Source organism: Thunnus thynnus, chromosome 9, assembly GCF_963924715.1.
Source record: "Thunnus thynnus chromosome 9, fThuThy2.1, whole genome shotgun sequence".
Classification (NCBI taxonomy): domain Eukaryota; kingdom Metazoa; phylum Chordata; class Actinopteri; order Scombriformes; family Scombridae; genus Thunnus; species Thunnus thynnus.
This window is the reverse complement of record NC_089525.1, coordinates 13,059,062-13,082,232: the sequence shown is the minus strand read 5'-3', so window position 1 is coordinate 13,082,232 and position 23,171 is coordinate 13,059,062. Positions and strand designations below refer to the sequence as shown.

Here is a 23,171-nt window from a genome sequence, read left to right as displayed (position 1 = left end):
AACTTGTTTACTGCTATATTAAGCACCAGATATGCTGCCTCAGAGAGAGGTATATAGCCTCGGGCAATTTTGCTCCAATGAAAGCATTAGGCTCACAGCAGTCTTACAGGAACAATGAATTAAATTACACATGTGTTTTTGTGTAGACTGTACACTCGGTATTTTTGATTTCATCAAATATTTATGGAACACTGAGATACATTCTCGTGGGTATATTTCTTACATTCGTACATGCTGCACTGTGCATATGTGAAATCATGGCCATGTTTACATTAGGCTTAGCGTACTTGTAGCGGGGTTACTGTTCATGCATTTGTATTGTCAGTGCTATGTTTGCAGCACAGCTTGCTGTTGACTTAAGGACTACTGAGTTTGGGAGAGCAAGATTAGAATATACAGTATAATGTAAAAGCCTGAAAATCGACATCATTGTTGCAAGCGTAAAGCAGTTCAAACAAAGCAGCATGCATGGTGTTTCCAGCACAGAGATATCACATCAAGAATCAGACAAAAGCCAGAGTAAATCCACTTCCTCTCCCTCCACTGTCAGGAAATAGAAATAGTATTACAAGACTTGTAACGGTGCTCCAGTGACCCAGAAACACATATTTCTAATTGTTTTAGCTGGCCTCTGGGGTTTCCTTCACAAAGCTATGACCTCTTTCCAATCAGACCCCAGCGCACGGCCCATCAGAATCCAAAGGAGAGCCCAACTGAGTACGATCCCCTCAGGCGCAGAAGCTCTCCCCTGAGCAGACGACTCCAAATGCCACCTCCATGTCTGTCTGCGAGTTATATATGCGGCTGAACAGATACAAGTGCTGGTGTGCACACAAACATCAAACACACAAGCACACAAGCACACATTTTCACCCACACGCACAAAAGTCAAACACCCTCAGACAGCTCTATTTGTTCTCCCTATCCCCTTGAAAGTACACCGAAGACCAAACGAAAGCCGAGATGGACTGCATATGTTTTTTCAACCTTTCTCCTTCCTGGACAATCTAATAACATCAGACCGCGGTGATGCAGCAAGGTCGCCCCCGGTCCAAGGTCACTCTCTGCTGGGTCCACAGTTGAGGAAGTGCACTGAGAGGAGGGGAGGGGAGCAGTAAGCACATGACCAGCTAGAGATCAGATCCGAGATCCACGAGCCCCTCTGATTACAGTCTAATACATTTATAATTGAGAGTGATAAGGTCTGTGCCATTTAAAATGTTGCAAGTGCTGCTGATAATTAGTGACCCAGGAGAACAGGCAGCTTTTTTCCCTACAGAGCAGCGAGAAGCGGGCGGTGCTCGTGATGAGAGTCATGCTGATGCTGACAAAATAAAAGCCACCTAAACAGTTGAGAGATGAAGAATTATGTACTTATCAACTCTGATCTTATCAGCAAGTATGATTTGAAAACAGAGACACAACTTTCTGTGCCAATGCTGTTTGGGCCTTTGAAACAATAATCTCTACAGTATGGAAAATATTATCCACTAGAGTCCTCTCTATCTGTTTTCTGGGGGACATGTCAGGGGCTAATTGTTAAGAATTGAGTTATTGAGCTGTATGCCCTTCTACAGCCCCTGAAGGACTAGCACCAATACAAATAGCTTGCAAACACTATTGGAATTCCACTGGTGTGCCCCTGACTTACCCCAGCCATAATATTGTTCTAATAATTGGAGCTCACAGGCCATCAAATATCATGCCGGTTTGTTCAATTGATTCAGACAGGGTAAGGAAAGGGGGGAAAAAATATGCATCTGCAATTTTCCCATTTGTAAAACGAATAGCATTCCTCCGCACTGTTTTTAATGATGGAAAATTCTGTGAGGCGAAAGCATTTTGTAATTTGTCCTTTGGCTAACTTTTATGTAATATGGTATACAGGGCTTTTAGGGCTTTGACAGGACTACAAACAAGTACACATGCAAACTGTATGCACAACTAAGCTGTATAATTTGGCTCAAAGTATAATGCTGATATTTCACCTCCCTTACAAATGGAAATGCCTTGGTGATAGCGGCATCAAAACATTGTAATTGGCTGTATAATATAATCAGGTAATTTGATAGGATTCATTTTGATAGTGCTCTATTCAAATTGAATAGTTGACAGAGCAGAAGTGGGGTGTCAACTGCCTGTTTGCCACATTCTGCGGCTGTCGCCGCAGCACTGAAATGATGAGGGCTATATCACAGCCCATCAGTAAAGGCAGTGGATTACTTTTTGTGGGAGACTGCTGACTTGGCACGCAGCAGAATGTGGTTGAGTGAAGGCAAGTGGCAGAGCCGAGTGATAATGAAAATAGTTGTGATAAAGATGTAATGGATGTGGGATAGAGGTAAAAAACATTCATGAATAATATCATAGGGAAGGTGTGAGACGTGGATTGACTTGGTCTGATTACACACGGACAATCTGCACCTTAAAAATACATCCCCGCCGACTCACTTTGCATACGGCGCGCTTATCACCTACGAACAGGACGGAGGCAGCAATGTGTCCTATCAAACAGTTGTCGTTCAGAAGTGTTTGAACATGTTTTAAAGCATTTCAAGTGCAAACTGAGTTTAATTAGAATGGCTGCTGATTAACGCTGCTGCGGATAAAGACGAGTGTCCAAAGAATATCAACAGTGGCTCAGCCACAGTGTGTGCCTCTCGTCTGCCTCAGCTGTAAACATCAAAGTCAAAAAATGGAACAAAATTTTGTTGTATGAAAGAGAGTGTGACTATGGTGAAGAGAAGAGACTAATCAATAGAAAAGAATATGTAGACAGTTCAGTTGTTGTATTTTTCTCAAAGCATTGAATGTGGGTGTGTGCATCAGTAAAGAGGGATATGTGTACCTGCAAGAATTAAAATGAACATGTTTGTTGTTGTGCGTTGCTGCATGTATGAGAAACGGTTGTAACTGGGTTGAAGACACCATTGTTGTATTTGATGGATTTGTGTTCTTTCTCAGATTGTCTCAGCAGTAGCTAAATGCTATAATTGCTGAGTGTAAATGTGCTAACTAGTTCTACATCCCTTCTCCATGCTCACCGGTATACAATATACCCAAAGGGAAGCATGAATAATAAAGACTTCAAATGACAGGCACGCAGCAGGGTTAATGATAAAGGTCAACTTGCCAGCATGCAGCCAGTGAGTGTAAAGGACAAGTGACATGCGGTCACCGCTCACATGGGCTCTTGGCCAATATATGGGAGCAGGACCCACTATTCTCCGGAACCAGACAAGAGTTGCTGCTCTGCAGCGACCGTTCCCAGAGCGGCTGCCATGTGCCACACACTTCACTGATGCTTTTATTAGCCTGCTACGTCGTGTTAGTGATGACAGAAACTAATACAGTTTGATATGGGGAAACACAGCAAGGCTCATATCTGTGTAAACAAAACAGGAACAGATGAGACCTCAGAATATGAGGGGAGAAATCCTGGTACAGTATTCTAGTGAGGTTGTGGATTTTCAGTAATACTCACACACTGCAGAAGAGAAGCAGGATATTCAAGTGCAGTGACTGTGCTATTGAAAATATCACGGAAAGAGACAGAGACAGTGCTCCAGAGGCCCAGCGTCGGTTTGACAGGCAGCTCCGCAGAGAGAATGTCAGCCAACACCTGAAGCCATGCAACTCCAACAAGACATTCAGGATTTATCAACACATTCACTGCTATTATTCATGAGAAACTGGCATTCGGCAGCACCTGATGCTCACATCAGTCCCGCATGATATTTACAAGAATCCCTTGAACTTCTTTTGCCTGTGAGGAACAAAGCTTCTTTCTGTTCTACGGACTAATCTCAATTAAGCCCTGCTGTTGATTACCTTGTGCACGGTTTCTGAAAATCTATACAGAATGGACACTGTAAAAAAAATCCAACCCTGTAAGCCAAATCCATCAGCATGAGTTCTAAACAAATTATTTTTTATCCCTGTCTTTCTTTTTAACCATTAAATTGAATTATAGCCTGTGTAACTTACTATATGAAAATTGCTTTGTGCATTTTATTTCTATTACACTATAAGTTCAATGTGTCTGTGGATGCTGTGAACATATATTTGTGATTCAGTATTCATCATTTCATCACTCATCATGACATTGTCAGTGTGGTATTATGATACTGATATTTACAAAACTGAAAGTTGTATTTGTTGTGAATAACCCTTTAAGCTCTTGTGCTGGAAATCCAAACCCTTGAAAAACATATTTAAATCCTTGGATAAACATAATAAATCAAATTAAATGATAAAAGCCAAAGAAGTAGAACTGTGCAGCATGTGTGCAGTACCGAAATGTCAGTTTGGCAAATTAGGGAAAATTTCCATTTCAGTAAAGGTAGATGTCTTGGCTTGCTGTGCATGCATGTGCACACACACGCACACACACACACACACCATGTGCATTCACAAAGCTTCCTTAGTTTAACCTGATAACCTTTGCATGTTATGATGGCACTTTAATTAGTTTCCCTTCATTTTTTCTAGGTTATTTGCAGGCAACTCATGTCAAACTTTCTCTGTAGATATGTAATGTACAAATGAATTGTTAGGTATCAACCATCTGCACTACTTCCTTTCTGTAAGCTGCTTTGCCATGCTGTAATTTCATTTCCCTCCTTCAGGCTGCTGTTGATACATAATTTCTTTTGTTGTTGCTGCTGTTTGCTTACATTGGAATCAAAACAAATCAATCCTGAGCAATACACTGATGAGAAGATTTGAATTCTGGGCATGAAGCACCGAAGGCAGGTGGGTCAAGATGAGATTCAGGTGTGTAGCTGTGCGTTGCTATCAGACTTCTCTGTATTGTCATAAGGATTTTCTACCTGTGCTGACAATGTGCAGCACCAGTGTCTTGAAACTGATATCATTTCATATTTTCACGCTGAGGAAATAACATTAGGACTGTCATTATTTCATAGTTAAAATTTCAAATAAACATCTTAATCTTAACATCATTTAACATTTACCTAATTCAAAGCATCAAAAATGCTAGTAAGTTTTCTGTCTGTCTGTCCTTCTCCACAGCTATAGTCATAGTCAGAGGTGATGTCACCACTTCATTACGTTAAAACAAAAAAGATAAAGTATGTCATTGTTAAATTGACTGAACTCTCAATAACTCTCAGACTGACTTGTACAAACAAAAGTATTTGACCTCTGAATGCTTAGTGATGTTGTGAAATCTACATTTTCAATATAATCTTGAAATTGAAGGAATTATTAAGGAAACAGAGAAAGTTTACATGTTTTTTTTTTGTGGCTATTTTTACAAGGTTATTTTGAATTGTACCTAAAGGTTTGATGTGTCTCTGTTGGGTGATTAGTTTTTCTTAGTTATTCCCCTTCTGTAGCCACCATTCATTTCATAACTCTGTAAATTATGGGCCTATTTCTAAAGCCAGTTGTCAAATTTTTCAAATGACCTCATGTGACATGCAGATAACATCTCTCAGTAGCAAACGCGGAAAAACCGTGACGTTGTTATACTCCCCCACAAAGATCAAGGTGAACAGCTCAGATGTGTGATCAAATGTGTGACTTTGACGTTGGGGACCATAATTTCCTTTCTGTCTCCTACCAACAGTGAACACTATTCACTTTTAACCATGACTACAATCTTTCCCTTACCTTAACAGAGTAGTTTTAGTTGCCTCAAGTTAACCATACAGTAATTTATCAGCCATAACTATCTAACAATTTTTCTTGACTTTATTCAAACAGTTTACTGTGGATTTGTCCAACCAATATGGATTGTCAGCTCATTAAAACAGTAATTTTCATAAAAGAGAAAACTAATCAGATTCATAATATTAGAATGACTAAAGACAGCCACAAAATTAAGACTACACTTCCCTTCCACCTACCTGAAATGACTGCAAAAGTTACATAAGCAGAAGGCAGTCAAGCAAAGGTAGTGCCCACAGAATTCCTTGTACGCTGGCTTACTACAACAAAGCTCTTCCAGTGTGTTCTAATTCTCTACATTTCCCTCCGGAGTGTTTCCTCCTTTATGGGCTTGAAAAGAATGGATGGGCAAAGGAGATGGTAGAAAATCCCACTTGGATCAATTTTATACCAATCAAGGCCTCTAAATAGTGAGGGAGATGTAGTTGGACTGAGCTGGACTGCAGCCATGGCTCCTTTTAGCTACTGTAAGGATATATTGCACTTCTGTTTCATAATGCAGCAGAGAATTATTATATTTTCTTCATAGTGGTTGAGTGGAAATGCCCTCTCACACATTTGATAGACCTTTGTTACGACACATTCAAAACCACACATGACCCTATAAAATTAGCTCTCATAGGAGAAAGATGACACTTGCCTGATGTGTAATATAGGCTGTCAAGGCTATATTGCTACCTATTTGCTTACTACTGTTGCTCTGTGGATACTTTACTACTATACCAAGTATAAGCACTGCACTGACTCTGTATTCTGCAAAATTAGCAGCATTTTTATCATCTGGTATCTTTCTCAAAGCTCCAAGCAGTCACGAACAAACTCCCCGAACAGGCATTTTTCTCACCTCTGTCCTATTTTAATATTACCAAACTCCTACATAAGAGGTGTGATTAAAAGCATTGTGACCAGACCTTGTTCACATGCTGTCCCTTCGAACCTTCCTCCCTCTGAAGTGTGTAGTTCCACCCACTGTACCAGTGCATCACACGCTGTTATTTTGCCCCCCTCGGCTGTGCTGCCTACTTTAATCCATTATCCCAAAATGTCCACCTACCTTTGCTTAGCAATCTCCTTCACTACCACCTCAAGTGCCACTCTTTACCGACCACGCCCTCGGGGGTCGTCACTAATCCAACCTTATTCTCCTCCTCGTTCCTCTCCTCCTACTTTCATCAACATCCTGCTCCTCACCCTCTTCAGACTCCAGGCTCCCGCCTCTGTTAGCCCCTCTGCAGCAGCGCTTTGTGGTGGCAGCTGTGGAAAGTGCCTCCTACACATGTGAGGACTGCTGACCTTGGTGGTTAGGCCTGGCCGCTGCTATGATTAATGCCTCTACAAGACAAGAAGCAAGTACCTCTACCTGCCCAGCCAATATATATCTTCTTACACACATCATTCCTGTCACAGGATACACCCGATGATGGACAAATCTCAACCCCCCCCCCCTCCTCACTCTTGCTGTACCTGCTCTAATCATTCCTTTCCAACCCTTCACAACACTGCTGCGAAGGAGTAAAAAACTGAAAGGGGGGGTTGGGGGTTATTCATTCACACACTTTTTTTTCCTCCTTCTCTGAATGATCAAACATACCGCACTGGGCTCATCTGGAAGGTGTACATGCTGGCTTCCGTTCGATAAGGCTGTTACCTGTACGTATTTTGCCCTAAGGAAGAGAAGAAGAAGAAGAAGCGCCTGTGTGTTTTTGGTTGTGAAGTTAAAAATCCCTCAAGGACAAATGCACTAAGAAGAAAAGCTGTGCTGCCATTAGGAACCCCATACTCCCTCCTAGAGCAGAGTATAAAGCAAAACAAAGCATTCAAGCAATGAATCACCACAGATAGATCTTTCAGGCACCGTAAACAAGAAGCCCAATATGAGTTGGGAATAGACTAAAGTTATAAAAAGTCTCAGAAATACAAATATTCACCTTCAGGTATACAATACATCTTGCTGGTGCCATCCTCTGACAGAGTGATATTTGTTCAAAGACTTCATACAATGATATGTTCTGTTTTCTTTTAATTGATTTTCAGCCCCTGTGTCAATATCTCGATGGAGAAGCAAAACAGTAATTTGCAGTTCCCATTACCCAGACTGCATTGTTTTTTATGTGGCATTTTGTCCCCCTCAATGTATATGAGTTTGGTAATGCTAATGATTTTGCATTATTTAGTTCCACAGTCTAATCCATTTACTGTTTTATTAGCATCTACAACTTTTCAGACATGTCCGGAAATCCTAGTTTAGTACTTATGTAGTTTAGTCTGACCCAGCAAGCAGGATAATACATCCATTATACTAGCTAGATGTTCCACAGTCATGATGTTATATAGCTGATATGCTTTGCAATGACACATTAAAGGTTGAGGGGACCTTCAATTTATATCCTTGAGAAACCAAGGTCATTTCGCAATTGCTGGGCAATAAACCAGTCCAAACAGGACTAAGTATAGCAGATCATACAAAAGCCCCTGTTGGTGTGAATATATTTTGGGATTTACTGGTGTGGCTGTTAAAAGGGCATCTGGCTCAGGAAGCAAAGGGGAAGACCAGCCAGGGATTCACACAAAACTGTGAAACGTCTATTTGTGTAAGTTAATAGCCCCTACCACAAAAACCAAAGGTAAAAGAATAGCTTAATCACTACATTGGCAACACCTGCCACTGTGCATGCACTACATTTTGAAATGCCTATTGGGTGCTTTATTTGAGTCTCAGACCCAAATACACTCAATTTAAGGACCACTTGAAAATATGAAAAAAACGTTTGGCAGCGAATGGCATACCTGGAAATTGCAGCTCTACCCCTGAATCAGTATTGGGTCAGATTTTGCTAAAGTGGAAATGGAAATGCCTTCTCTTGTTGCTGTATCATGTTATGTCAGGGCGTGTGAGATAGCTGCTTGGTAAACATTAGTTCTCTGTTTTTGAGGAGGCACTTAAATCTCTACCCCACAAAACTCTAAATTTCGTGCGCCACAAGACTGAATAGAAATAATGTTTACTAATGCTTAGGATGCAAATGAAAGCTTTACAAGAAGCGCATCCTCCATCACTAACAATAAAGGTCAAACATCCAGCAATAAAGCATCTCAACCACAAACACTGACACAAGGCTGACATTTTCCTTCAGTGAACTGCCGTTCAATCTGTGCACTTCATATTGCCATCTTTAGGTGAAGTGTTCCATTTTTACATGAGACGCTGCAGCGGACCCCTTGACCAGATGAAAGCAATTGTTGGGTTAGCTCTTTGATGTCTTTGTAATGCATATTTACTGTTTTGGTGAAAGTACTGCGATCATCTCAACATGTTTTCATCTCAGGGCAGAGCTACAGCAAAGTGTGTTTTGCATAGAGAAAAGCACTACTGTACCGTGGAAATTGATTTCTTAATGGCACAGTTTTCTGAAATGTCATGCTTATGAAATATAATGAGCTTTGTTCCTGTATCCATTAGTTGTAAGATGAAAAAGAAAGACGCATTCTCATTAACGATACATCAGCAATCTGAGTTGGAGTCACAACAGTGAGGAGAAATTTGTTGTTCATTCAGTGTGGAACATCTTTATACAACGCTGCTATGACTGTGATCCTAAGCAGGTAGTTAGACTTAAAGAAACAATACTGTAAAACATGAAGGTGATGCTTTATATGCCACTGGATCAATCTAAAAAAAAAAATAGATACCGATGTGGAATTGTCATAAGAAGAATATAAAAGTTGGTGAAAAACAGAAAAATATGTGTCAGAAGTGGGTTTGGGTCGACCATGTCATAGTTGAAATTGGGTTCACGTTCATAAAATGGTCCAAAATACCTTTTATCTTGTGACCAAAGGTGAAAAAACCCCACATTTCTGCTGCTTTGTTGTGTCCATAGTTCACTCTCTTATTTGGTATCTGTGATTTTTTTTTTTTTTTGCCAGATGTATCCAATGAGAACTAATGAAAACAAATTTCAATTCTCTCACAGCTGTGAGCAAAATATGATTGGATGATGACTGTTCTTGGAAAAATAACATCACGAAAAATGCAGATTGCCATATTACCTGAACATATTTAAAACGGATCTGAAGTCAAAAATTTCCTGTGACTGCCTCATAATAAAAACCGCGCTGTGTTTCACAAATTAAATGCTTTTAATGTGAACAAACAGCAGTAGGAAATGTTGTATTTGCAACTTTTTACTACATTCATACATTTCCTGTGAACGTCTAGTGTGTGGGTTGGTAATATGAATCCTGCGCAGGAATGATGGACTCTACCACTAATAATAAAGGGGGGTTGATGCATAATGTAAATACACTGAATAGTTTTTTCAACCATATATAAAAAGAAGTGTCAAAAAAAAGGTTTGATTTCATAAAAACTCTCACAAAACGTTTTATTTCTAACTTTATTATTGTAACAAACTTAATTTGTATGGCACCTTTCAATTCAACTTCCAATAGCTTGCCAAAAGCTACAAAATGTCTATGGATATCTGGTGTCTGCCTGGGCTTGATTTTCCAACAACATGCTGCATGAAGGCAACACTGTGAGGCAACTCAGCTGGAGCTTCCAGATTTTGGACTTTTCCCATCAGTGTGTGAAAACACAATTAGTCTTGATTGGTTCCCCTCTCTCAACAACTGAGTAAATTCTTTCAATCAGGGAGGTCTCCAGCATCTGAAATGACACACTCTCTGGGTGTGGTGCACATTGTGCTGTCTGCCAATCAAAGCAAAGTGCACCGACTGCAACTGAGAACTTAGTTTTGTAATGAAGAAATGCATGAATAATATGTAATATACATACGGTATATTCTTCTTCCCCAGCTGCGTAAGTGCTGTTTGACAGCAATTGTTCCATTATATCTAGGGCTCAGTCCCACTCAGCATTCTCCCCTTCACTTTTAATTAATACTTTTCAACAGTTTTAAGCTAGAAAGGAAACATCTTCTTGGGGACGGTGAGCTGAGCACTGAGAAACAATAGGTTCCATCTCAGCCCTGTCTTGCAGAGCCAGACGTTTGTTGCAGTGTGTCTGGCAAGAGCAGCTTAAGAGTTAATTTTCTGGCAGTGATGTGTAGGAGAGCAGCTTCAACAAGCTGCTGCAGACTGGAGCATGAAAACCATTACTTCAATCCCTCACTCCCTGACATTAATAGGATGAATAAATGTTTTTGTTCTCTGCTTAATTTGGATGAATTCATCCAAATGGCAATGAAAACAAGTAAATATCCATCTCAGCTCCCCTCCTGATAATAGAAGACAAAGAGAACTCTGCCTTCGTTTTTTTCTTCCACCTACTGTTTGAGAATTCTTTTGCTCGCCGCCGAGCTCATATATCAGATGATAACCAAAATGACTGAGACTGGGAACACTTACTGAGGGAAGCTCGTGTGAGAGGAAGAGTTTATTTTAAGTCGATTCACCCTCGCCACATAGGAGGCTGTCATGTCGAATTTTATTTTGCAGTAACTCAGAGTGATTTTTGTGATCTCAGACATCCGGTTTGAAAAATGAGCCACAAACAGACAGATCATATCCTGCACATTAACTTGTAGTAAAAAATGTAATTTTCATACTCATCACTTTACAAAAGCTGTGCAAGGATACAATAAAGTAAAAATCCATCTCAAGCAAAGTTCATACATATAATTCCTCCATATGTTTGTGTTGATTTATGAATACTTTGTTTGCTAGCTTATTGCTAACTGCTCATTTTTGTAACTGGACTGCCAAAGTGCACAAGTTATTCTTCTTCTGGTGTTTTTGACAGTTACCAAACAGCTTCAGGTACATTACCACCACCCTCTGGATTCCATGTAAACAAAGACGGACTGGCCAACAAAGACGCATAAATGTGACTAAGAGTAAACAAAATTGTATCTGGGTTTTATCCAGATACAGTACACTTGAAATCATAAGAAAGTGTGATTGTGGTCATAGTGTTCATGTGCTTTTAATGCCAATGGCCTCAAACAGGAAGCATCCAGATGCCATCTTATAGTAATACTATTTAAACAACATCCAGCAGGGTTTAGCATCTAGGTCAAGAGGCCATGAACTCACTGGGTGCTGCTCAGCTCCCGTTGGAGCTAAACAGTTGTGCTTCTGCTGCACACCGTAGTCAGAAACAATTCTTCCAACTTGTGTGATAGATTTTGCTGTATAATATTCTTCACACACAGCAACAAATATCCTCTGCCCCCAAAATCCCCTGGCTGAATTACCAACCGACATTGCAGAGAAAGGCAGAGTCACTTACCACACACAGAATAACTTTGGCGATTCTACAAATCAATGCCAAATCACCCACCGCTTTCACTTACACTCCTAGAGTAGGCTGAGGTTATTTTGATTGGATCTAAAACTATTCTTTTGAAGGCCTGAATAACTTGGGTGTACTGAGGTGACAGTCCTCAGCGGCGACCATCCCACCATAAAATGGCTGCGATCAGAGAGATATGGGAGATAGACATCAGAGGTCACAAATAAAACCTGTCAGAGGTGAAAACTCTCCACAAGTACAGACTGTACTTGACCATTCTCCTTTCAGAGCAGTTGGCTGAGAGGAAGTCTCACCTTGGGTTTTGGAAAGAGAGGCAGCCTTTGTTAATTTTTAATGCATTTGGAAACTAGTAATTAAGTTCCCCCCTCCACCCCCCCCCCATGGACTGGGAAATTGACATACTCTGGAGAGCCAGTGAGTAATTATATTTGTAAAGAGCAGTGATACAAGATACTCCCCTCTGACTGGGACTCATTACACATCATTAGAGAGGCGCGGCAACTAGGCACACGCACGCGCACCACGTGCACGGACAATACACACAGACACGTATGCACACGCACATGGGTAGAGGGTAGACAAGTCACACACTTTGAGACTCACAGTGTCTCTCTTTCTCGCACACACAGATCAATGAAATCCAAACACTGTTTCTCTTTGGTAAACAAACTCTGCTCTTCAGGTCCCTGACCCCGAGCAGAGCGTGACAAGTCCTAACAGGACAGTCTGGACCGTGTAAAACTCTATTCTCTATATCTCATCTGGTGATAATCATAGTGCGGTGGGTCAATAAGTAATTAAAGATTAAATCTGAAATGAATTCCCATTCATCTAAATAGTGAAAGGTTGAGATATGAAAGTTTCCAAATGGGGCCTCAGGAGAATTGTGGTCCACCCTTTGAAGCAATAATTACCATTACAGCAGCGCAGGGCTAAAAGCTGCAGGGGGATGATAGAACGGCACTAGAAACTTAGTGGACTCCTCTTTAATTGGAACAGGAGTGGCGGCGACTCGACACATCATAGTCTCAGAATAGAATTTGTACAACTCTCCTCCGTGTTACCCCTTCTTTCTACAGTATTTCTCCTCTCTCCCCTCAGCCCTTTTCTGTCTGTTTCTCACTGTACATGTACCCACAGTTTGTGTTTTGCTGTGGAATGTGTAACTGCTATGCACACATTATAAAACCATGCTGAAATATAGATTAAATCCACTGCGGCCTGTCCTTTGGAAACACTAAACAAATGCTAAATCTATATTTTATAACACTCTGAGCACCGTCTCTCAATACGATTGCTCCATTTGAGCGAAGTGTCGAAAAGCCCCTGCTAAGCTAGAAATGGTGTAACTGCAAATATGGTGTAACAAAAATGAAATAAATGAAACTCATAAATAAAACATTCATTACGGACGTTTGTAAAGATTTGGTGCTGTCCAATTTGTTGACATTTGCTGTTGAAAATGTTTTTTTTTCATTCTGCACATTAAAAATGCTTTCAGTACAGATTTGTTAGTGAGGGCTGTTGTTGCCTAATAGTTTAGGCCTATTGTTTCTGTGAAATGAGTTAAATATTCAGATTGTTGTGTGCATTTCAAAGGTGTTTACTGCATTATTAATGCCATATTCAGTTTGCCCAGGGACGGTGAGAGAGCTATATTAGTGTCAGAGAGTGCAGTTTGAGTTGCCTTGTCTGCTTTCACTTTAAACTCATTATCTTGTCTAATTCTCTCTGTCTCCATTATTCCCTCATCCCTTTAAGCAGCCTAATTAAAAGGGCTTTCATTTTTTCATTAATATTTATCTATTTATTTATTTATTTATTTTGCATTTCTACATGAAACTGTTTCACCCTGCATAGAATCTAAATCACTGTTTTTTTTCTTTCTTTCTTTCTTTCTTTTCATTATTTAAATGAAGGCAGTCCTGCTGCACAGCACTTGAATTGAAGCCACAGAAGAAGAGAAATAAAATCTGGAGTATTTGCTCTCGGCTTGCTGTCAGATGACCTGATCTTACGCAGCGAGAGCATAGCTTTCAACGATGAGTGCAGTAGCTAATGTGCAGTGTGTCCACAATAAAAACAGTTAATCTACTCTACTTAATGCTGTTTAGACTAAATTATCACCCATATTCAATAAAAAAGCCAGCAAACAAAAATAAAATGAAGACATGTGATTACAATTTCTCATGTTCTGAGTTTTGCAATCCACACTTTATGACTGAAAATCTTCAGACAGCTTAGTGTTAATTGGCCCATCATGGTCTGATTTCTCTCTGGCCTTGGTTTTATTTGGTTTATATGAGTGTGTCTGTAATAACAGTTTAAAGCCGTACCATGGGGAGATTATCAGACCATGCTACAGCGATGGACATTATCGCTCAACTACATGCATCACTTCTTCTCTGCTCATTTCTCAGAATGGCTACTGGAGAGCTGCATCAAGAGAGCTGCTTTGTGAGCTGCATGTGTGTATGTCTGTGCATGTTTTCAAAAGTGTGTGTTTGTGCATGTGGGGTAAACTGCATCTGTAAATGTGTGTGTGGGTTGTTTTTGTGTCTCGCTGTCTCGTACGTGGTGTTTGAGGGTGTGTGTGCATGCATGGAGAATGACATTTAGCGAAATGTGGCAGTGAGAGAAGAAACATCTGACTCATAATTGAAGTGCCATGAAAGAAATATGATCATGAATCTGTATTAGGCTTACGTGCTCAGCTTTAAACCAGAGGCAGGAGCAGGAAGCAGCATGCACAGCCAGTACTCCTATACCTTACCACCCTGAAGGCTGATTACGATGCTCAAAATGATGCTCCACAAAAATGACAGAGGAAAACACAAAGCATTCAAGGCGAGCAATCCTGATGACAAAATCGATAGGCCGTAGCACTCTCATCTCCATCAAAAAGAAAGTCTCAGGATGAATGTAGTTGTGTCTCTGTGATTCAACTGCAGCAGTCATCTCAATGTCCGGAAGGATAAAGCAGCACTCTTCCTCAGTCAACCTCCTGCTCTTGACATGTGGAGCTCTCTGAGCAGCAAGGTGAGGCAAACCACTCCATCATGGAAAAAGCTATATATATATATATTATGTAATATTTTACTCAATGTCAAATACTGCAAAAAGGCCAAAAGCAACATTGATTGAATGAAAGCTAGCAAGTGTTTCCTATGTAGTCAAAGCCTGATATAGCTCACTGTTCCCCAACCTTTCGACCAACCTTTTGACCCTTTAAAAGAAAGCCAAGTGTAGTTATGACACCTCATCACAGGGTGTATATTCAACCGAACCATTTTCTCGTCTCAAACTATTTCATCTGAAAACATTTTAGTGGCCTGGTAATGTAAAACTATCCAATGTGTAACAGGGAAATGGAAAAGATTTGAGAAAAACAATTTGCTGTAGCAGATATTTTTTTTTCTCCTTTCCTATCTAGTTAATCATCCTGTGACCTCTTGGATTTATCGAGTGAGCCCTCAGGGGGGTCGCCACCCAGAGGTTGATTACCACTGATATATCCGCTGTGCGATAGACCTCCATTTTAGTTCAAAAAACGATTAAAAACACACCAACAAGCCACACTGTTGCACTGGGTGACATGTACTTTTATTACTCTGAATATAGATATTGCTGTGTACCATTTCTGAGTCAGTATTCTGACTTTACGCCACAGGTTTGCTTTTAATATTATTCCTCAATTCCTCCTTGTGACCACAGTGTTTGCTGTTCATCAAATAGGCTTGCTTTAATCCACTGCTGAAAACTGTCTCCAACAAAAGCAATATGTACCTCTCTTTGATTAACATTTGCTAAAAACTACAGTTCCTAGCTTTTCTCAGTTTTAGGAAATTACTTGCGCTATTTGTGACCCGTTTTGAACATATTCTGCTGGAACCAGATTGCCACAGACAAAGTCGTTACGTCTGAGAGTGTTGACAGACAGACTTGTTGACAATAAGAAACATACCGAATAACACCAACATCCCCCTTAATATTAATAGCTGCCTATTTTGCCCAAATCTGAGGCAATATTCTCAACAAGTGCAAACATCAACATGGAAATTTCATTTTATATTCAAAGTGTTTTGTAGTCAGTACATAACCACTCTAAATGTAAAAAAATGTGTGAGGAGGGAAATCAGTTGTGTCAGAGAGATGGATGGAATAGGTACAAAGCTCTGGTAGTGTGCTAACAAACTCCATTTTGTGTTGCTGCAGCTGTTTCCATGGAGCTCTCTCTCTCTCTCTCTCTTTCTCTCTCTCTCTCTTTCTCTGCCATTCCACTCTCCCTCTTTCTCTCTCTCTCTCTCTCTCACACACACACACACACACACGTGTCTGAAAGAGGATTCAGCTGTGTGAGTCAATCTGCAACCAACCGCAACTCAGAGAGAGAACCCCTCATTCTCTCCAACACTCTTCTCCTCGTCTCTATCTCTCCGGCAGCCCACCCATCTCATCATTTTTTTTTTCTACCTCATTACAATAATTTCTTAATTTATTCTAAACCCCAGTCACAACAACAAACCCACATTCACCACACTCAATTACTGTGATTTTGATACACGAGCGCCACATCGACAAGAAGCACAGGAACCAGTCTGTGTATTTACAGTGCCGGGTTCCTCCCTCAGCCTTATTTCATGTGTATGTGGCAATCAGCAGAGCTCATTACACCTAGCTGCCCTACAAAGATGCCCCAGAAAAATGTCCTTGAAGAAGGAAGAAAAAAAAAAAAAAAGAAGAAAAGATGCTTACCAAGAACTCCGACGCGGTAGTTGAGAGTGATAACGATGACATTTCCATAGCTGGCCAGGACGCTCCCATCGATCATGTTGCCCGTCCCCTCCATGTAGGATCCTCCGTGGATGTAGACCATCACAGGCTTGGCCCCAGTATCTCGTATGTCTGCAAGAGCGGCCATCATTAACACATTCACATTGTCGTCCACCCACTCCGCTCATGGGTCAGCTTAGATTCAGATACAGCAGATACAGCACATGGTGGCCAACAAACAGACAAGCTGACGCTCACCTCCCAGATACCAGCTGCAAGGATACAGTCTGCTGGCCTACTAATGGCAATGGAGGCAATATTCTATCATATCTGCTCCATGAGAAACAAATTAACGTCTACTCATTATGTCGAGTTCATCTCTTTCATAGTAATTGGCCATCTCAGCTGAAAATGTGACTTGTCATTTACCTAGAAACCAAGCTATTAGGGTTGTATTTGGTTCTGTGTTGCCTTACAGGAGGCAGACCCACTTCCCAATATAGACACGCAGGAAGCCATTAGGGAGAATAAAGAGAGAGGTACTCTGACACATCTCCTAACCAGGGAGAAGGCTAATCTGGCTTGACAGTGATAGGGAAAACGTACCAGCTAATTACACAATGCTACCATGCACCTCCTTTTTACACAGGCCTATCTCTGTGCAACAATTTATTTGCACAGTCCTGCTTGGCATTGCAGGCAGTTAAATTTGTGCTTCAGTTTTGGTAAAATGTTGTTTATTTTATTCCCGAACCAGGGCTTGATACCCAGCTGTAGCGACACTCCAGCCAGATAAAGCACATCCAGAGGTAGAGGGAAGAAAAAAGCCTCTGTCTGAGGAATAGACTGAATTACTGACTGGCTAGCTAGAGCTGAGAGACAAGACAAGAAACTCTCTCTCATTTTCACTCCTGCTCTCCCCTACCCCCGCTTTCTGTGTAGCTTCTCGCCTTCCCCTCCCTCACTTTGTATCGCTTTCACTCACAGACTCTCCCCTGTCTCTCCCTGTTTCTCTCCCGCCTCCCCCCCCATCTCTGTCCAACTCTCTGCCTCTTTTTTCCCCCTAAGCCCTAAGAGTGGTGAGAATGAGAAGGGGTGGGAAGGCAAAGAGTGAGGAAGACAGAGAGAGAGAGACACACACACAAAGACAGACCGGAAGGAAGGAAGGAAGGAAGGGAGGAAGGAAGGAAGGAAAAAAGAGTGAGGAAAGGAGAAAGAAGTGAATAAAGATGGAAAAAAGAAGAATGAAAGAAAGAAAGAAAGAAAGAAAGAAAGAAAGAAAGAAAGCAATGGGCTCCGATTTAAAAGGGTGGTATTGTATTCTGGTTGCTATGGTGACTGAGAGCCAAAATTCAAAATCCTCAAGAACAGCTAATCGCAGACCACATCCTGCACAGCCCAATCTGCATCCATCTGCAGGCACTGCTCGTCGTTATGCACCCCATCACATTAGCATGCTCAACACCGAGGACAACTACTTAAATGCATTTTGTAGAGACACGGTTTTTCTGTAACCCCTATAGTAGAGCTCAGCCTTGATTCACAAGTGTTTTTTTTTTTTTCACTATTCCCTTGGTTATTCATGGCCCTGTTACATTTAAAAGCAAAGCAATAACTTGTATATGATGTGGCCTTATTTATGGCTTTCTTTATCTTGCTGGTATCTGAGAAGGCTACACAGTGAAATGTGATTTATAGCTGACACTTCTCTATGCACACACTTATCTTAGACAAGAGGAGGAGGGGATGCATGGGGTGAGAAAGCATGGAAAGGTACAGTCAGAGAGGGGAAAGGGGGGCAGAGAGGGGAAAGGGAGAAAAACAGCAAAACGATATCCTACACAAGCTACTCAAACAAATGGGCCATAGATACAAAGAGAATGGCAAAGAGGAAGAAGGAACAGGGGGCAGAAATAAGAAAAAGAGATTAGTCATGTCAATGTTATCAGTCACCTCTTTTGTTGATTCACATCATGTCTCCATGACAACAGTTAAATCCCTTTGGGAGTGTGATACAAGACATTGAAGCTCCATTTGTTCTAATCTATTTATTGACTTGATCTGATGTGGGAGGTGCCACACAGATGTGATATACAGTAACTCACTGACAGTGATTTGTGTCAGAGGAAAATATACATGCAACAGATCCCAATTGGACTTTGGTTTACAGTAAAAAATAATAATAATGCTTTCTGGTTACAGACAAATCGGGGCTGCAGCACGGCATGACTTGGAGCTAATGATGTGAGTAGCTCTTCTTAACCAATCAGATCAGAGCTTTAACAGTTGCTGTGGACAGCCTAATCTAGTGAAACAGGTGACTAACTGGCTACCTCGAAAAAACTGCTTCCTGATTCACTACTTCTCCGAGGCAAATACATCATTACATTAACACACATATCCATACAGTAGCATCACAAGGTCCAAAATGTAGCACAGAGCTCTGTGCTAGAAAAGAAACAGAGATACATTCATTAATGCACACAGCAGTATATTTGCAATAGAACTCCATGCACAATGAGATACAAATAAAAAAGACAAATAAACTCATGATCTGGAGATGAACAAAAACAAAAAAAATTGGTGCATGATTGAAATGTAGATGACAGCTGATGTGCGATGAACAGTGAGCTGAACAGAAACATCATTTGAATAACAGATCATTTTCTCACGTATTTCTCTCAAACAGACAAGTGAGATCATGCATCATCTACTGTACAGTCACATACACTCAGAGCACATTATTAAAACAGTAGAAAGTAGAGAAAAGAAATTCCAATAAATAATCCAACGGTCTACAGTTTGCTGCACTTCACTTCCTGCTAGACAGAAGGGTTGGGGACAGTCCTACCTTCAAATACATCACAGAGCATGAATTTTAGGAGGACCTGAGGAGCATAACCTTTCATAGGTGCATCACAGTAGCCCTGGACTGATTGGAGTGTCAGTGGGAGGCATAACTCAGTCCTGAGCCGAGCCTCTAAGTGTTGCTACTGCAAGTGAAACCCACCAGGAGGGCTGGGAGCACTCCTTCCTTCTTCCTCTATCTTATTTTGGCTCTCTCTCGCTTGGTAACTCTAAGTCCGTATCTTTGTCCTTTTGCCTCTCACTCCACTGAAAACAGTCAGTCATATATCTGACGTTAAGCGCCCCAGAACTGGCCTTGACACTCCGTAGTGGGACAGGACAAAGGCGAGTGGAGATAAGTGTCGGTGGCATTCACTGTGTCAACACTTGGTGAAACATGGTGGCTGTCAGTGGCTATCAGTGAGGTCTGAGGTGGGAGAACGGGTGACAATGTCCTGATGTGGCAGGACATGACATGCACCCTACTGTATTGCTCTTGTCAGGCCGAGCTTCACGCTTCACTCATGACAAGTCCATTACTGGCCATGTTCACATTTAAGAACGGCATATAGTTTTTCTGGGGAGCTGCTTCGCAAAACAGGCAGTGTAATTACACCAAATTATACAGCTGCTTGTGCGGCTGTACAAGTCGCTGACAGTATTGTGAATGTCACTGAATGTCTGCTTAATATTCCCTTTATGCAGAATCAAATGAACTAGCACTGTGTGTGACTAGGCCTTGGAGGGAAAAAGGCTAAAGTGAAGGAACACACAGTAACAAATTTTTCTATTTTTGACTCACAGAAGACAGTGGAAGGAGGACCATGGGGGGGAAAAAAACTGTTGCATAGCTGTTGCTATTTTAAGACAGTTGACTTTCAGAGCCTGCACATCATCAGGAGTGATGGGGTGGGCAGAAAAAAAGGAGCACCTTACAGTTGCAGTATGTCAAAATCACAGTGTTCTCTACAACGCTTGACATTTCTGGGAGTAACTGAAGTATGTCTTATGTAAAGGGAATCTTGGCATTGGATATATGAAAAGGAGATGTGTTTGCCTCTACTATGAATCTTGACATCACTACAGTAAATGTAACGTGAGGAATGACCTTTGTGTGAAGGTGACTTCTTGCTCCCTGGCTGGCTGGTGTGTTTGTGCGTTAAATTTGATGTTGGCAACAGGGCAAACAGTGAGTGGCATGTATATGTAAGAGGATAGAGAGAAAACAGAGACGGGGATAGACGCAGGCTGAGGAAAATAAAAGGGAAGACACAGCAAGAAGCCTACAAGGCTATTAGCCAAAGCCCCCTACAGCTGGCCTGGATCTAGAAGAGAGGAAGAAGCTGTAGAGGTGCTGTCATCCCTAAGTCTCACAGAGTGAAAGAAGACCAACCCTTTAGTCTTTCAGGGAAGCCCGCTGTCCTTGGTGTGAGCCACAAAAGCTGTCGTTATACAGTACAAACTCACTGAAGGATTGACGACAGCACACCAATAAACACATTACAAAAGTGCACACAGCAAACAGACATGCTGTGGCATTGCATAAGGAAAAAGTCAAAGTGCCTCAGTGAACTAATTCAAAGCGTATCTCCACTCTTGTTCCATTCTTTTCAAAAGCAGGGTGTTTTTGCATGTTTTTGCCTTGCCAATTATTTCGTGCCACTCAAGAGTAAAGGACAAACGAAAAAAAAAAGAGAAAAGATCACAGTAACAGTCTGGTTCTCCGATCCTTTGAAATGGCTCAAATGATGCCCTTGTGGATCAGCCATTAGCAGCAATGCTTATCTTGGAAAGAAGCTGAGAAGCAGCATTCCAAATATCTCTGCATAAATGGGCTTCAAGGGGCATGATTCCTCATCCCTGCCACATCAGAGAGAATAGGATAGTGGCAGAATGGAGAGAATGGTGTGTGAATTGCCCCCACTGTCGATTCACCAGTCTCCAGGCTGCCTGAGCTGAGCTGAGGGCTTTGCTGGATGGGGATCCAGTCAGGCCTGTGCAATGGAATTAATGGTAATACCCAGGCAGGTGGAGCTCAGCTCTGCTCCCTGGCACAGCAACGATGGAGAGCTTCTGCAAGGGTGGGGGTATATATATGTGTGTGTGTGTGCGTGTGTGTATGGATATGTATGTGTGTGTGAGTGTGTGTGTGTAGTCTTCTTCAGTGCTTGCTTCTAGAGCTTGGAAGCAAGCACTGTTTATGTGTACAAGTGCGTGCATGTGTGCATGCTTCACTGATTTAATGGATGTGGGTGTACATGTCTGAGTGTGTGCACATTCACACAGGGTGGAAGCATTCCTCCTGATTAGAGCTGGAGTCTCAAAGTGCCAAATGACAGACAGACACACACACGCACACACACACACACTCATCTATTTTTCATCAGTGGGAGAGGGCCGAGGCAGCACTGGTGCGAGACACTCTAGAGGTGGAGTGGGGACGGCTGCTTCACTCTGCCTAACACTGGGCACAGTACCTCGGCACCACTGCCATGTTCCACCTGGGAGATTTAGCTCCTACACAGCCTCACTTCCTCTATTTACATGCCCACCTTTATCTAACAACAGCAGGTAGTTGATTGAAAGCTTGCGCTCCCTTTTACAGTGCAATAACAGCCTCTAAAATTGAGTCTTGATTGTGGGACGGTGTAAATCACAGCAACTTGGCCCACACACTCATGTTGCTGGAGGGAGTGTTGCGCAGAATTTGAATAGAGTTCGGGGGGTGCCAGGGGGCTGACTGTTGCTCCGACAGACAGGCGGTCACACAAAGGGACAGACGGAAAGACGCAGGAAGAGACAAACAGACAGAGTGGCTAAGAGGGAGAGCCTCAGGGACAGCCAGCGGACAGATAGAGATACAGTATGTATATAAATGTCATTATATTATTCCTCCATTTTGCTTATCTGCTCATCTCACTTTGATGTTTTTATTGGCTGTTTCACAATCTTTTTATTGTAAATTTCTATATTACTATTCAATTGCATATGTTGCTTTCATCTCTTTGGTAATGTGAGAAACCCTTTTATTGTTCCAATAAAACATATTTGAATTAGAATTTAAGAGCATGGCCAGAGGGTTCTAACGAGGAGGAGGGCAGCTCAAATATAGTGGAGGGAGGGGAGGAATTAGCCCAGGATAGACAGAATGCCAACTGAGACAGCATGGTAATGCTGGGATGAACAGACTGAGAGATGGAGGGGGTTAGACAGAGAAGCCAGACAAGACAGCAGCTCCCTGGAATGAATGAGAATATGTGGATGAGAGGTGCATCACTTAAAGAGTGAGAGAGTGGGAGTTCTACTTGTGTTTTGATTCTACTTGCCCTTTAACTTGAATACAACTGTCTGATTTTCATCGGTAATGTATACAGTGCATTTATTGTAGACAAGGAGGCTGCTATTGCCCACAATAATAGTACAGCCACTTGTGAGAGTGGTAGTATGTAAGACAGTTTATAAGGACTTTGTGGTTTGTGTTGTGTACTCAACCATCCTTCAGTGAGGAAAGTCTTTTTTTTCCACTGAGGTAACAGTTCTCTTTGGAGGGAATATAGAAGAACAGAGGGGAGTCTCTGAA

The 23,171-nt window shown here is 41.6% G+C and overlaps 1 protein-coding gene across 2 annotated transcripts in view; it reads right to left on the bottom strand.

The window, feature by feature from the left end:
- nlgn3a (neuroligin 3a) overlaps positions 1 to 23,171 on the bottom strand; it is a 114,770-nt gene that overhangs the window by 57,948 nt on the left and 33,651 nt on the right. For both annotated transcript variants that reach the window (XM_067598938.1, XM_067598939.1), the window contains one exon: positions 16,727 to 16,876. In XM_067598938.1, coding sequence (XP_067455039.1) covers positions 16,727 to 16,876 — 150 coding nt within the window. The remainder of the gene's footprint in view (positions 1 to 16,726; positions 16,877 to 23,171) is intronic.